Source organism: Corvus kubaryi, unplaced genomic scaffold (assembly GCF_017639235.1).
Source record: "Corvus kubaryi isolate FWS band 111438036 unplaced genomic scaffold, C.kubaryi_AGA036_p1.0 37385, whole genome shotgun sequence".
Classification (NCBI taxonomy): domain Eukaryota; kingdom Metazoa; phylum Chordata; class Aves; order Passeriformes; family Corvidae; genus Corvus; species Corvus kubaryi.
In genome coordinates, this window is record NW_024581127.1 from 1,710,787 (window position 1) to 1,726,200 (window position 15,414).

General features: G+C 41.5%; 1 protein-coding gene across 1 annotated transcript in view; it reads left to right on the forward strand.

Moving 5' to 3' along the window:
- DNAJC5B (DnaJ heat shock protein family (Hsp40) member C5 beta) overlaps positions 1 to 12,575 on the forward strand; it is a 40,177-nt gene extending 27,602 nt beyond the window's left edge. The window contains exons 2-4 of the mRNA XM_042036440.1: positions 2,291 to 2,504; positions 6,741 to 6,915; positions 12,481 to 12,575. Coding sequence (XP_041892374.1) covers positions 2,291 to 2,504; positions 6,741 to 6,915; positions 12,481 to 12,575 — 484 coding nt within the window. The remainder of the gene's footprint in view (positions 1 to 2,290; positions 2,505 to 6,740; positions 6,916 to 12,480) is intronic.
- The last annotated feature ends 2,839 nt before the right edge of the window (positions 12,576 to 15,414 follow it).

A 15,414-nucleotide genomic window follows, 5' to 3' on the forward strand; every position in this document is an offset into this window, starting at 1 on the left:
TTTCTTTTCTTTTCTTTTCTTTTCTTTTCTTTTCTTTTCTTTTCTTTATTTTCCCTAATTGTTGGGGTTTGTTTTCAGGTAAGAAAAGGGATAGATAGCAGAATTTACTTAAATACTTGGATGGCACATAATGTCATTAGTCATGCAAGACTTATCTTGTTTTTCCAGTTCTCATATTTAATGTTATATTGTGTTTAGGGCACATGTTAAACATGACCAAAACTTTGTGTTTAAGGTGCAATATGCACAGTATATTAAATATGACACTTATTCATGCCATTGGACATATATTTAAGGAGTTATTTATGACCTACGATTCTGTGACTTGAGTTCAACAGAATTGAAGAGATCGTTGGCAGAAGCTGTTCCCAGACTCATATCAGTCTTGATATTGGCAGAATATCTTCCAGGCAGGAACTGTCATCAGGAACAAAGCAGTCACTTTTTGCTGGAGGAGTAACCTATACTGGGGACTTCATAAGGAAATCAAGTAGGACTCTACTCTGAGGTTAAATTTGTTAGAAGAAGTGTAGGCACACTGCCTTCGCACCACAAATACTATTTTTGGTCATAGCAGTTATGGCTAGCTCTCAAAATATTTGGAGAGAATATTTACAGAATGGAACATAGCTTGGTTGTGATTGAATCAGCTGCATACACTACTACACCACTTTTGATGCCACTAGAGGTCAGCACTAGTCATTAAATAAATGTCCTGGAGACGTTGCAAGTTCCTCACAGGGAGTGGTGATTTTTGAAAAGGTATACTTCTATGCTTGTTTTGCAAGTGTGTGTGAGCTCACACTACCAGTGCTTCAACATAGTTGGACGTAAACCCTTTCTTCTTGATGCTGTGCTTCCCTGTGCTGTGAACCAAGAGTCACACACTGCACTTTTCAAGCTGTACCTGTCCTCAAATGCCATAGCCCTGAGTACAGTCAGGGGGAAAGGCAGTGTCAAACCCTGTCCTAGTAAAGGCTTCCACCGGCATAAGCAGCCCAAACTGATTGACACTACTCCACTCTCACTACCACACAGGGATTACTGCATTGGCTCTGGGCACCCCAAGATAAGAAGGACATGGACCTGCTGGAGCAAGACCAGAGGAGGGATACGAGGGTGATCAGAGACATGGACCACCTCTCCTATGAAAACAGGCTGAGAGAGCTGGGGTTCTTTGGCCTGGCAAGAGAAGGCTCCAGGGAGACCTTAGAGCATCTTCTAGTACCTAAAGCAGTCATGTAAGAGCACTGGAAAGGGACTTTTTATTAGCACATGTAGTGATAGGACAAGGGGCAATGACTTTAAACTAAAAAGGACTATGTTTAGGTTAGATGTTAGGAAGATATTCTTTACTGTGAGGGTCACGAGGCACTGAAACAGCTTGCTCAGGAAAGTTGTGGATGCCCCATCCCTGGAAGTCTTCAAGGACAAGCTAAATGGGGCTTTGAGCAAACTGGTCTAGTGAAAGTTGTCTGTTCCCGTGGTGAGGGGGCCAGACCTAGATTTAAGGTTCCTTCCAACCCTAACCATTCCATGATCCTATGAAAATAACCATTCTATGATCCTATGACAATCCCCTTTCACTTCTTTGAGGATTGTCTCAGAAGTGCAGCAGTGGGGAATGAGGCCCAAAGACAGGGACTGAAAAGATATGATTAACTCATTATGCTTTCCCACCTTGTGCTTCAAAAAGATGCTTCCCTTCTACTGCAACTCCTAACTGTGTTCTCAATCATCACTGTCTGGGCTTCTGCAAACACAGACACTGTTTACAACATTTTAATATAGCTACTATTGATAGGCAATTGAACACAGAATTTCCTTTGCTATAAAGAATATAATGTTGCCTGCATAAGCACTGTGATCATCATGTTTCTAAACAACTTTTAAAAATTCTTTATCTTTGCTAAAACCTGCTAAATGATGCAAATGAGCTGGCAATCATAATGCAACAAATGCCTGTGATTTATTATCATGTTGCAATCTGTGCTTTCATCATATATCACTGTCTACTTTAACACAGTAGCTGACTAGGTATCAATACACAAAGTTCATTCTCAGTGTAATAGGCACACCTCTTTCACCAAAACTTTTATCTTTGGTTCCTTTGTGTCACTTTTCTTCCACTGAGTACATCAGAGCTGGAAAAAAGAAGGCTGAACATACAGTTCAGAATTATTATAACTCTATGAAAATATTTTTTGTAATGTTAAGTGTCTGTATACATGCACACATACAGATGACTTATCTTCCCTCTGGTTTTTTTTGTTTGTGTCTCATGTTTAAGAAAATTGGCTCTGAAATATCATCCTGACAAGAATCCAGACAATTCAGAGGCCGCAGAAAAATTTAAAGAGATCAACAATGCTCATGCAACCCTGACTGATCTGTCCAAGCGAAACATATATGACAAGTATGGATCATTAGGGCTCTATGTGGCAGAACAGTTCGGTGAGGAAAATGTTAACACCTACTTCATGCTCTCGAGCTGGTGGGCAAAGGTAAGCTGTTACTTTCTTTTGGAAATCAAATGTTACAATGCATGCTGACAATTACATACACAAGGAACCCCCTGAAAAACATGATCTCTCCACAGGCTTGAGAAATAGTAAGATCTGACTCTAAACTAAAAACTTAATAAAACAATATTATCTGGAAAATTGACAGTGGCAGAATGTAACGTAAGTTCAGACTAGCACTAATATAGAAAGTTTTCTCTTTTTTTTAACCTGGTATATAGTCATAATACATGTTTTGTAACACTTTCAGACATTAATTAGAGTTGAATCTAGTGCTCCAGGTTAATTTTGACTTTCTTTTCTGTAATGACTAAATAAAAATGACTCATTATTCAAAAACAAGAAGTCCCATTTTATGTGACAACCAATTAATAAATTATTACCGTATAAATTTAGCTGTCCTTTTTGCTATATATAGCCCACAACATAAGTAAGCAATAATAATACATAACACTGTGATTATGGCATTATATATGTGCGCTGGTAATGGAGTGAGAGAAAGGAGCTTGAAGAAAAGCTTAGAAGAGTGGAATGGAGGAAGAGAGTAGGAAAGGAGGAGAATCATACATCAAAACCCTGCATATTGCTCAAGGAAAAACACAAAATGGGCTGTTCTAGTCATGAAGGAAGGAGTTGGGTTCATTTGTTCCCTTATCACATTGGCGTCCTCTGATGTTTGCATATATCAAATTCCAGTGTTTCTGCAAATACAGAAATGCTACAGATATGCAACAAACAGAATCACAAATGTGCAAAATCCATGCAGTCCCCACCTGTTTCCAGCCACAGAAGCACAGGAAAGCACTCTGCTGGACCGTGCTGGAATACACAGGAAGATGATCTGTACTGTTTGAAGCAAGCACTCTATGACAGTTTTTATCTGAGAACTGTGGAACACAGATTTCTCTGTTCAGCAAGGAACAGGCCTGTGCTGCATTGCCCCACATTCCCCTTTTAAGCTGGGAAGTCACTTGGGTACTTTGGGGGTCTGAGAAACCATAATTTGTCTTCTGAAACAGGATGAGGCAGAAGCTCCTCAAATGCAGAACAGTGCATGAAACCAATGAATAAAGTACTGGTGTTTAAATTAAACTTGCAAAGCTGCTGCCCCTCAGAGGCTGGTTGGAAGCTGCCTGCTTGCAGCTGCTGTAGCTGACTCCTGCTGCAGGCCAGACACCCCACCAAAGCTGCTGTCATCTCCTGATGGATCATTCTCCCTTGTCTTTGCTGTCCACCCTCTCCTTCTGCCTCTTTGCCACAGTTAGGTGGCCTTAGCACTGAGAGGCCAACAGTGTTGACTCTTTTAACAGTTTTGACAAAAAATATTTTCTTCACTATTTCTTTTTTTTTTTTTAGCTTTTATTTTTCTTTTACTTGGTGATCTTTAATGGAGATTTTATGTAGTATAAAATCCTCTAGGGTCACAAAATCAGGTACAGAAATAACAACTGTGGCTTTGACTTATAAAGAGAGCAGTGGGGAGTACAGAAAGAAGCTAGTATGTCCCTAACAACTAAAGGACAAATGTGAGGATTGCTTCAAGCAAGCTGTATCCCAGAGGTGAGACAAACTATGCTGAGAGCAAAGTAATCATTGCTTCCTGGTTTTCAAGAATTTTGTAAAAAAATCCAAAACATGTATATAGAGACTAATTTGAGGATTATCACAGGTGGTCTCTCTATCTCTCCCGCAATCCACAATCTTGCCACCTCGAAAGTATAAAGAGGCCACCAAGTGGGGTTCTTTTGCAAGCTGAGCTCACTATTTCTCATTTCTTTTTAATTCATGCATGAATGTGGGGTCAGTTTGAAATTTTTGTATTGGTCATCATAATGCTATTTGAGTCTGAGGAATCACCTACAGATGACCTCTGGACTCCTGATTTCCTCCATTCTGGTGGAGGAGAGCAGGGACCACAACCTTCGCTTATTATCTTCCTCATTGACTGCAAACATTCCTCTTCCCAGCACATTCATATTGAGGAAATCTGACAGTTGCCAGGAGTTTTATCATTAGCAGTAAGGAAACTCAAATGAAAGGAGAAATGCAAAATGAAAATTACTGTTCTTTTTCAGAGTGCCAGACTTTTCAGCAGGCATATTAAACTGAGAACATAGAGACATGGGTAATGGGAACTCAAACTGCTTCTCCACTGGCAGGCATAGAGGTTGTTTGTTTAACTGTTTTAGCAAAAAACCAATTCAACCTCTACCATGAAGACAGTTTATTGATGATATCAACAAACGGATTTTTGATTTACCAGCTATCATAATATAAGCACAGGAAATGTTGAAACATTAAAGGTATCATGAATAAACTCAATGTGTTTTCCCCTCTATATACTTTTATTCTGTCTTTTTTTTCATTCTGTATGTTGCAGTGATTTATTCTCCATTATGGCATAAATGATAAGCAGTCAGATAACTTACTTTAGGGATTATGGCACCGTTTTGTGTGTCTGTTAGAAAGAAACCATTTTAAGACAAAAAGTCAGAGTCCTTCTTTTCATTTAAAACCACCTTGCTCACTCTGGATACAATCTTATATTAATATTAGGTATATAAATAGTCTTATTGCCTTCAGAGATGCTCCAGTCTGCCCCCACTAACGTTAGCTCAGACATGCATACATAATAATATTATTTGCATAGCTCCATTGTCTAAGTTTGACAATATCCTGACATTTGTGCTTACTTTCTTCCTCAGCAGCATGTTGTCTTATGAATATAACAAATAGTTAGTAAAGGGCAGAATGTATAACCATAATGCTAAAGCCTGGCTGTACCTCCAATCCGTATGTACCTGGTGGCCACAAAGCTGTGCTGCTTTTACCTGCACATTCAGAGAATCATAGAATGGTTTGGTTTGGAAGAGACCTTAAAGATCATCCAGTTCCAACCCTCCTGCCATGTGCAGTGAGACCTCCCACTAGATCAGAGATTGATTCAACCTGGTCTTGAACACCTCCAGCGATGGGGCACCCACAAGTTCTCAAGACAACCTGTTTCAGTGCCTCACCACCATCACAATGAAGAATTTGTTCATAATATCTAATCTAAATCTACCCTTTTTCCATTTATTTCTACATATCAGCTTTGATTTGCTTTCCAGGAATGTCACTGGCTTTCCTTTGCTCTTATACCACTACGTCCATGAAGACATGTCCATGGAGCTTTCTTCTGTGTCACAAACATTTCCATGTAGTCCTGGAACTACTTTGGGTCAGTAGGCAGGTTGCTGCATTTCCCCATGGAGCACAGACTGGCAATGCCAGCCTAATTTCTCCCCTCCAACAGGTCCCATTGCTGTGATGCAGCACACACTTGAACGTCTGTGAAGCTGTGCTGTGAACCCAGGCACTGACTTAGTCTGAGGGAAGAAAGCTCTGTAAATTTAAATTTTCTGGCTCTTGACTCTGACTGAGATCTCTGGTCTTGGCCCTAGGCAATTGTGTTGGCTCTCCTGAAGCCTCTATGCTTTATGCCATGAGGACAAGAGTAAGCAAAGGTGGGAACTTCTTGCTACCTGAGTCCCCACATGAAGAAACTGTAGTCCAAGGACTATAATTTAGGAGATGTCACCTGTGTGGTCCTGCACAGGCTAATGGGGAGAGAGGGAGACACCCACATTACGCAATTCAAATACTTTTATGGCTGAATCTCCCTCTGGAAGGGCTTTTAACTTCTCTTTGACTGTGTGGGGAGTCCACAGGGACTACAGTCCTAAACTGGATGCCTTAGTTCAGTACCCAAAGTTATGTGGAATGCAGCTGGGCCTGCTTCTTCTTCTCCCAGCTTTGCTATTGACAAGAGTTTGCCAGTAAATAAGTGTTTGCAAAAATGATCTTGGGCAAATGAGTCATTTAAAGATGGAAATGAGTCATTTTAAGGTGGGTGGGGTTTTGCATACTGCCTGGAGGGTTTTTCTGAGGGCCATCAGCCAAACAACAGACTTTAATACGTTGAGCATGTGGGGGCCTGTTGGTTGGTGTCTTCTTTGTGGATGTGGTCCCTAGTGACAAATAGGAGCTTGTGGGTGAGGAGGGTTTTGGAAGATCTGGCCCTTGTTCAGGCACTGGTACAGCAGGTGGACTCCTCTGAGTGGCAAGCACTTAGGAACCAGAGTTCCTCTGACAATCTTCCTTCAGCTGTAAGAGACAGCCACAAGTTTGAGGAAGGTCACTGCTGACAGGATTTTCGTCCCGCTGTGTTTAACCCAGGGCCTGTTTGCAGTGTGTGGTTTGCTGACGGGCTGCTACCTCTGCTGCTGCCTCTGCTGCTGCTTCAACTGCTGCTGTGGGAAGTGTAAACCGAAGGCACCCGAGGGGGAGCAGCAGGAGTTTTGTGTGTCTCCAGAAGATTTGGAAGAGCAAATTAAGAACGACATGGAAAGAGGTGTGTATTGTAGGGGCTTACTGTGTGGCAAAGCTGTTCAAAACAATCTTTAAAGCCTGTAGTCCAGATGTTCTGCTCACAATGCTGAGGCTGCTTCCAGACTTCAGTGGAGATATGCCAATTCACCCTAGCTAAGACCACGGCCCAGTGAACTTCCCAAGTTATGTATAAATGCAAAACCAAACTTATGGCGCTTACAACTAAATATCTCCTGAATCAGTTATGAGACACTTGAACAATAAAAGTCTTAGGGCTTATTTTAAGGGGCAATGTTCACCCTGTAGCCCCCATGTCCATGTTCCTTCATTTCCTAGATCCTGTACTCATACATTAGGCTCTACTGGACCGGTGCTTGTCATGTCTGATTTGCCCGAATAAGCTGTCATTCACACTTGACCTCTGTAAAATTTATCCCTGCTTGTGGTGGATATTGTATCCATTCAAGAAAAGGCTTCAAGAAAAGACGAGAATTTCTAACAGTAAGGTTGTGCAGTAACCCAAGAGGGTGAGCTCTCATGGGAGCTACCATGGTCCTGTCCCTCTCCCATCCATCCCTCAAGCTGCTCACTCTTTTCTGCAATGGCAGTAGCAATACTGCTACCTTACCCGGGCCTTGGATAAAATCCAGGTGTAAACTAATACTCTCAAAAATGTGTGAAGTTCCTGGCCCATTTAATTCCCTGGTGCGCTTCATGGTGAAGTAGGCCAAGTGCTAACTTAGGGACAAGAGGAACAGGGAACTTAGGAGCCAGGAACATGGGCCTGTGGTAGCACAATGACCTTCGCAGCAGGTCACCCTCTTTCTTTGGCTTTGCTGCATTCCCCCAGCTGCACATTCAGGTTTTGGCTATGCCAAGGGAGGATGGTGGTGATTTCCTCATTTGGCACTAGTGTGGGATACATGCTTTGAACAAAGAACTCTGTCCTAATCTGCTCGAAGGTTTTGCGTTCATATGCAGGGGAAGTAGAAACATCTCAAACTGGATCAATATGTACAGGGTGAGAGATGCAATGACCCTTGCTCCAGCAATAAGAACCCAAGGTACCAGGGAAAGACTGAGGACACTTTTCAGTTGCAAATTTATATAAACTATGATTAAGATTATGGTTTTTTATGAGGAAGGACCCAAGAAGTCAGTCACTCTTTTTCTCTTCCATTGTTATGGAAGATCTTATATTGTTATATTCTTATGTTTATTATGCTTAAAATAGCACTGCCAGATTGCAAATGTCATGTTCCTTTAGCAGTAAGAAATTTTTCCCCACCAACTTTTCACACAAATTTACCCTTCCATAAATATGTAACAAAACACTTGTAGCAGTTGAAACAAATGCTATTTTTATAACTGTTATGCCAACGTGTTGGTGGTGTTTTTAAATTGATTTTGCCTAGAGGCATATCAAGGTAAACACAGCTTAAAAATTGATCATACTTATCAGTATCTGCAAAGGCAATAAAAACTATTAGTGAAAACTTTATAACCACAATGCCTTATTTGAGACAAATCTAAAAAATTCTATCACATTATGCACCTGAAAAGTGCAAATCTAAAATGGGTCTTACTCTTCATGAGTCTATGATACCAAAGCCAAGTCTGAAGTAGACGGATGGAACTTGGAAGAATCAGAATGCTTAATACCTGCCTGATTTGGTTTTTTTATTTTTAATTTGGCTTATTTTAAATTTTAGTTCTCCCTTAAAATCCAGCACAAAATTCCCCACTCGCAGAAAAATAATTGCTCCCTTCTTCTGGCACAGGTACCAGAAGGTATTGGTATTCTTTAAGTTTAGGCCCCCTTGACATACCTTTACTCCCACCGAGTCCCACTGAGACCAGTTTTTAAAAAAAAATTAAAATGTTTAGCAAAGTACCAATCTGAAAAATTAACATAATGTGGAATTTCATGCTTTAAGTATTTGGAAAACAATATTAATGATATAGGTAGGGTCTGAAGAAAACTAGATCTTTATACCTTTCCTACTCTCCTCTTCAGTCTTGTTACATTTTCCTTCTAATCAAAACCAGCAAGCCTCAGTAAAGCAGAATTCACTTTATTTTAAAAGAGAGCAATGTATAAGAAATAAAAATAAAAGCTTTATAACAAAGGGTAACATGAGCATCTTTTCTGCAGCTGAAAGGAAAACAGACAATGCAGTTAGGAAAAAAATAAAAAAAAGAGTGACAACCAGATCAAAGTGAGCTTCCTCCCTTCCTTCTTCCCTTGTCACCCCAACTTCAGGCATGCTGGCCAGAAAGACACAGCTGACTTTTAGAACAGCAAAGATTGTGCATTTTTTAATGTTGGGCCATAGAAATTAATACTCATGCCTTCCTTTAGGTAAATAATAGAAATGCTCCTGTATGTAATTCAGAAACAAACTGTAATCACTTGTGCAGCAGATTTCATTTTGGAAGAGGAGATTCTATTAGGATCCAAATTCTTTCCATGCCCTCTGTGCACAGACTGAGCATTCTAGACAGTAATTAATTTCTTTGCTTCCTGCTATCCCCAGCATCTACATTATTGCTAACCAGAACTTTTTGGTGAGGTCAAAATGTAGATTTTCATGCTAAGGCCACTTTTCTGAGGAACGCAACATCAATAAAGCATCACAATTCCTGATGCTAAAAGCCTCTGAGAGTGAGTCCTTAGCAGCTGTGCTCAGTGGGAGTTGCCTGGTGCTGGCTGCTCAAAAGAGTTCAGATTTAGACTTCAACTATCAAACTGACACAACCATAGTAATTTTTCAGTTCCTCACATTTCTCATTAACAAAATTAAGGTTTTACACAGTCAATTTCATTCCTCAAACTAATGTACCATTAAACATAATTATTAGTGAAAAAGAAAGAGGTGTGAGGCCAAAGATTCAGTGACCCATTCCCTAAAATGTAAGAGCAAAGTTAGTTGTCACTGAAACCAACACAATTATGCCAAAGGCTGCAAGTCTGTTGAAATGCTATTTCTCTAGAAAGAGAGAATTTCTAGGGGAATTTATATTCCTCTAGAAGGTTTTAGTCAAATAAATTTGACTAGTTCTAGAGCTCAGCTAGTTCCATGTCTCCCTTGACAGCATTGTTTTACAGCATGTAATTCCAGGGGTAACATGACCATAAGAACTAAAGGGAATTAGGGGTTTGCAAGCCCTGGCACATACTTAGCTTACAAGGATTTCTCCTCACAACTATTGATTTGTACCAGAAGGCTCTGACCTAACGCAGAGCAGAAGACTAAGAACTAAACGTTGTGTTTAATTATTTAAACATATTGAATAATAAGTTATTACATTTTAAACATGACATTTTTTAGTGTTCCAGATCAAGTGTGACATTAGAAAGGTGCTAAATAAGGTAATCTGTGGTATTGTGCCATGATGTTATGGGTAACCTGTCAAAATACACTGGCAGAGGGAAGTATCACTCGCTTGTCTGCAGCACAGACACGTGCAACACTTCATCACTTTCCCACACACATGGGGCAGGTTGACAGATTTTGCTTCCACTGAAGCTGATGGCAAAATTTTTGTTAACTTTTGTGTTCCCGGAGGAGGTGGCATTGGAATTTGGATTGCCTTTGTACCTCAGGCTGTAATGATGCACTCAAAGCAGTTTGGCAGGTCTGCTCCCTCCTGTTCGGTTATCATCGTAAGAATGGCAAGGCATTTCTAGACCAACTTTTATTTTACAGAAAGTGAATTCTGGGAGAGAAAAAAAAAGAATAAAAGAACCTGAGTAGCAAAATACTTTCCCAACTCAGAAGCAATAAGTTTTTGTCACTTCATTGTCTCCTCCACACTCCATATGATACAAATGTAGGCGAACAGTGAGCAGGAGCTATCTATAGAAAGCAGTTTAAACTGTGAATTCTACCTCACCTCCATTCTGCAGCTTGCCATTAGCAGACTATATTTGTACAGTTTATTATGCCATGGGTCCTTGTTCTGCTAAAAAGCCCTATCATAAATCTTAGAAGGGTGCAAGCAGCAAAATGTTTGGTGAGGGTGCCAGCTAAGAGCTGTCTGCAGATCAGCTGGAGGCAATGCGACAGATTTGCAGTGGGTCCTGTTCTCCTATTGCACACCTGGGTATCACAGCAAAAAGAACTGCTAATCTCTGCCCTCCATCAACAATCTTCCAGCAAATGAACAACTTGGAGGCAGCAGTGGGTGGGAGAGAATGCTGCTCAGAAATCTAGAAAACACACAGCAACTTAAAAATGGATTGGAACTGCCAAACTAATATGAGCCTGAGCTGAGCTCCAAGCATTAATTACTCATATACTTTTAGAAGTTATGAAACACGTCTGTCTTTGACCTTGTGTCTAAATATGGAATTGCCCATACAGAGAAGTTGCTTGGCATTTAATCATTCTTGCTTTTCACCTTGACAGAGTAAAAGTTGTTCTACCCCCATTGAGTGGAAGCCGTATGGCATGCAATTAGATTGCTGCTCTGGGTTAAGTTACTCCTGTACATTACATCTTTTGCCCATGATTCATCCCATCAACTGTCACGTAAACAGGAGGAAATGTCAGATGAGATTTTTTTCCTGAACATTTGGTCACTTGGCAAAAAAAGTAAAAATTTGTATTCAATTACTGTGAAGGCTGTGGTAGTATCAAGACAGACATAGTCCAGAGTTTTCATATGAAACACTTCGCTAAGATGGCTGAATCTGTAAAAGTCAATTTCTGAGACTTGAGTACTTCCCTCTGTCCAAAAAACTTGAGGGTTGGAAACAGGCCCAGGAGAAGGGCAACCAAACATTGTTCTTTATCAGATGGAACACAGTAGCCATCAAGGAACTCTGTAAAGACTTCACTTCTACTTTCCTCCACTCTACAACAAATGCATTTTTTATAGCTATATTGAAAAAGCAAACACAAAATCGCATGGAGTGAGAAAGTACACAGCAGTAAGGATTTATATAGTGATAATATGAAGTTTTGGTACTTCCAAATTCATTAAAATAGTAATTCCTAGAATCCTGTTGCATATACATTACATAGGACGTCAAGTTTAATTTAACATTTTTATTTAACTAGCTGGCTTTCAGGATATATGTGATTTCTCTCCTCTCAAGCGTATTACTATTACTGCTCATGCATTTTTTCCTTTTAACTCTCCTCTTTCTTTACTGTTAACTCTGCTTTTTTCAAGACTCATTTCTGTCCCATTCTCACAAACACCCTGAAGGTTAGTGCTTGCTGACTCACAACAGTGTTCATTATATTCAGCCATTTGTAGGAACAAGCACTTGCTATTAGAACAGGCAGGAACCTTTAGCCTGCAAGATCTGCAAAGCACCAGGCATGACAAATGTTCAGCTTAACAGCAGCAGCAATAGCCACCCAGAAATCTGCCATTATATGAAAACAAGGAGTAAGAGCATTTGTAGACTCCGTGTGGGCAGTGCCACCTTGTTGGTACTCACACAGCTGTCTGTGAAACCAGATTAAGTTGCAACCAGAACAGCGAAAGAAATGTTGTGGTGCTAACAAGAAATCTGACTTTGGTAGCAAGCGAAGGGTTCTTACAGTAATTTTTGTCATCCTCTCCAATTTAGATGGAGAAACTCCTATAATGCTTCAGCCAACTAACGTAACTGAGAAGACACAACTGATTGGGGACAGCCATCGGAGCTATCTCACGGAGTCCTAGAGCAGGCGAGCGACTGTTGGTGCTTCTCACTGAGTCTCACCGTGAGAAAAAGCATGTGATGAGTTCTGCAGCCTGTGTCCATAGCTGTCTTTAAGCTAATCAAGAGTAACCTGAGAGCAATTTCCTACCAAGGCAGAATCTCCCTCTATGCTACCTCCAATAGGTTGATACCTGCACTGCGTATGGAAATACCTATGGCCTGTACAGAGCATGCTGGTCTCTCACGGCTTCAAATTGTCTTTCTCTCTAATAATATTCCCTTTGGTATAGTTGGTCTCCTCCCTGCCCTCAGCTGTAGTTTCACCTCCCAGACACAGTCTTGAGTCCCTTTATGGACACACTGGTTCTGCCTCTCCCTACCCCAAGAACAGCAGCAATTTTGCTGGATGTGAAACATTCCTGTGAGGGAGCCTCAGAAGTACTCTTTAGCAGGTCTCAGGGAGAAAGTTGGTGGCAAGATAGCTGAAGCTCTCCTTCCCAGAGAAGAAGTGCTCTTTGGAGGGCAGCTAGTGGCTTGCTGGGACCCAGCTCTGGCAACTACAAATTATAAATTATAAATTATAAATCCTGAGCCAAGACAAAGTGCTAGGAGATTTTTCTGATGGTTGTTACAGCGCAGGTCACTCCAAATCCAGGAGCCTGATCCAGAAGTACACATAGTCTCTGTGTCTTCCCCTGCAAAAGCTGCAAACCAAAGCTGCTGCCCACGAGACAGTGGGCAAAGGCCATGGGGAGTGGAAATCTGATTCTGGGCTGTGCCAGAGCCTCTCTCCTCTTCCCACAGGCCTGTGGCAAAGCTCCTCCTTTTGGTACCCAGCCAACAGCTTTCTGCCAGCTGGCTTATTCCACCATGCCCTTGGCTTCTAGCCCTACTGGCCTGCTGGCACTGGGCTGGGAGCCATCACACCAGCACAGGCACTGGGGCTGTGGGAGCAGCAAGGACTTGGCAGGGAAGGCAAGCAGCAAAGGAGTGACCGTCCTCCTCACCAGCTCATTGGGGTAAGACTGAATCCTCCCCTCTGTGCCAGGCACAGGGGCTTTAAGAGCACATGGCATGATTTTAAATAAAGAGGTAGGAATGAGGTGTATGTTCAGGTGTACCACTGTACAAATCAGTGGAGATACATATGGGTATGGCTGAAGGAAGCATGAAGAGCTTAGGCCACTAAGTTGTAAGAGCTAAAGGAATACCTCTTAGATCTTAAACTTAGCACTTCACTGATTTGACATGGTTGTTTAAGCCTGAGGCAGCTGAATTTCTCCTTATTGATCATTTTACATCATTGTCAGTTCTGTGTATTTGCTATTTTGGCATGCTGTGGTCTAAAGGGGGTCACAATGTTCCACTAAACTATACTGACTGGTGAATGTCTAACTAGCCAAAGGTGTTACTCCCTTACTTAAAATTGGATCCCGCCGTTGTGAAACATTATTACCTTCCTTCTATTCTCACCTTTGACATCAAATGTCATTCAGTGGCAGCTAAATATATGGGAAAAGAATGTGTTTTATAGAACCAGCTGTAACTCCAAAGTCAAGACATACTATTTGCAATGTTTCTTTAAAAGTCCCATAACACAAGGGTATTTTAAAGACCATTACTTCCTGTTCAGGTTATACATCTGTTGTCTGGGTGCAGGCACTGGGGACAGTGAGTCACATTTGCAGTCAGAAATCACCCTGGCTTTCCGCTTCAGAAAAGAGGGAAGATTCTGGCATGGCCAGAGCTGGGCACAGGCACTCGCTTCTCTCCTACCCACGGGCTCCTCTTTGTCCTCAGTTGCAATGATTTTGGAAACCACTCCTATGTACATAACTCCAGACTGCCATTCTGCCTGCCCAGTGAGGATGTGCCCATCCAACCTCGTGGTCCCAGGAGAGGGGATTGGTGACACCATCCTGCCACTGAGGAGACATGGCCCCAGAGGCACGTCTTTCCAGTGGTAGCTGAGTGGTAGCCTCACATCTTCCCACCGGGGGGATGGGTCAGGCAGCACTGGGGTGCTGTGACATGGGCAGAGCACAGAGAGTGGGTATGTGCTGAGGACACCAGCACACACACTCCTCTTTTGGCTTTCTTCCCTATTCCCCTTTTCAAGGTGTTCCCTCTGGCATAGGATGTTATCCCCAAATGAAGGAGTAGGGAGAGCACATACTACATAATAAATCTGCAGGTGAAGTGATTTCCTAAGTTTCACTGTCTGGTAGAGAAATTTAGTGTGAAAATGTCCAAATGTTACCTAGTGACTATTTCCATCAGGGAGCTGAAAGAGGCACTGGGAGAAAAGTCTGGTGTAAAGCTACATGTTATACATGGAATCCTTTCCCATGTGAAATCCATCCTCCTGTTCCCACGGAAGTCACTAGGAATTGCACCCTTGATTTCAACAACAGCTACAGAGCAGGCCTAAAGCCAGGAAGGAAAAATTAAATCCCATATTAGCAAAAGCAACTGGGGAATTTTTTCACATGCAACACCTCTGAGGGGTGTAGAGGGCCAGAGCCAAAGTTCACCAAAATCAAGGAAATTATCTCCATGGGCTTGAGATGTACCACAAGTCATGTGATTCTTACTTACACTTTCTAAATGAGAGCTTTTTCTTGGGAAAGATTTATGACTCGATCTCACACTGTGAAGCAAAGACGGACAAGCTGCTTCATGTTTGCAAATCGCTTTTACAGACACAGGGTTCGATACAGAAGAGCCACAACACATTATCTCAGCAAAAAACCTCAGAAAAACCAGGGACCAAGCCTCTGAGGGGGTTGTCCAGGACTCAAACATCTGAGTGTCTGAACTCATGGTTTAATTTCAAATGGGAAACTTAGTTTTTAGAGT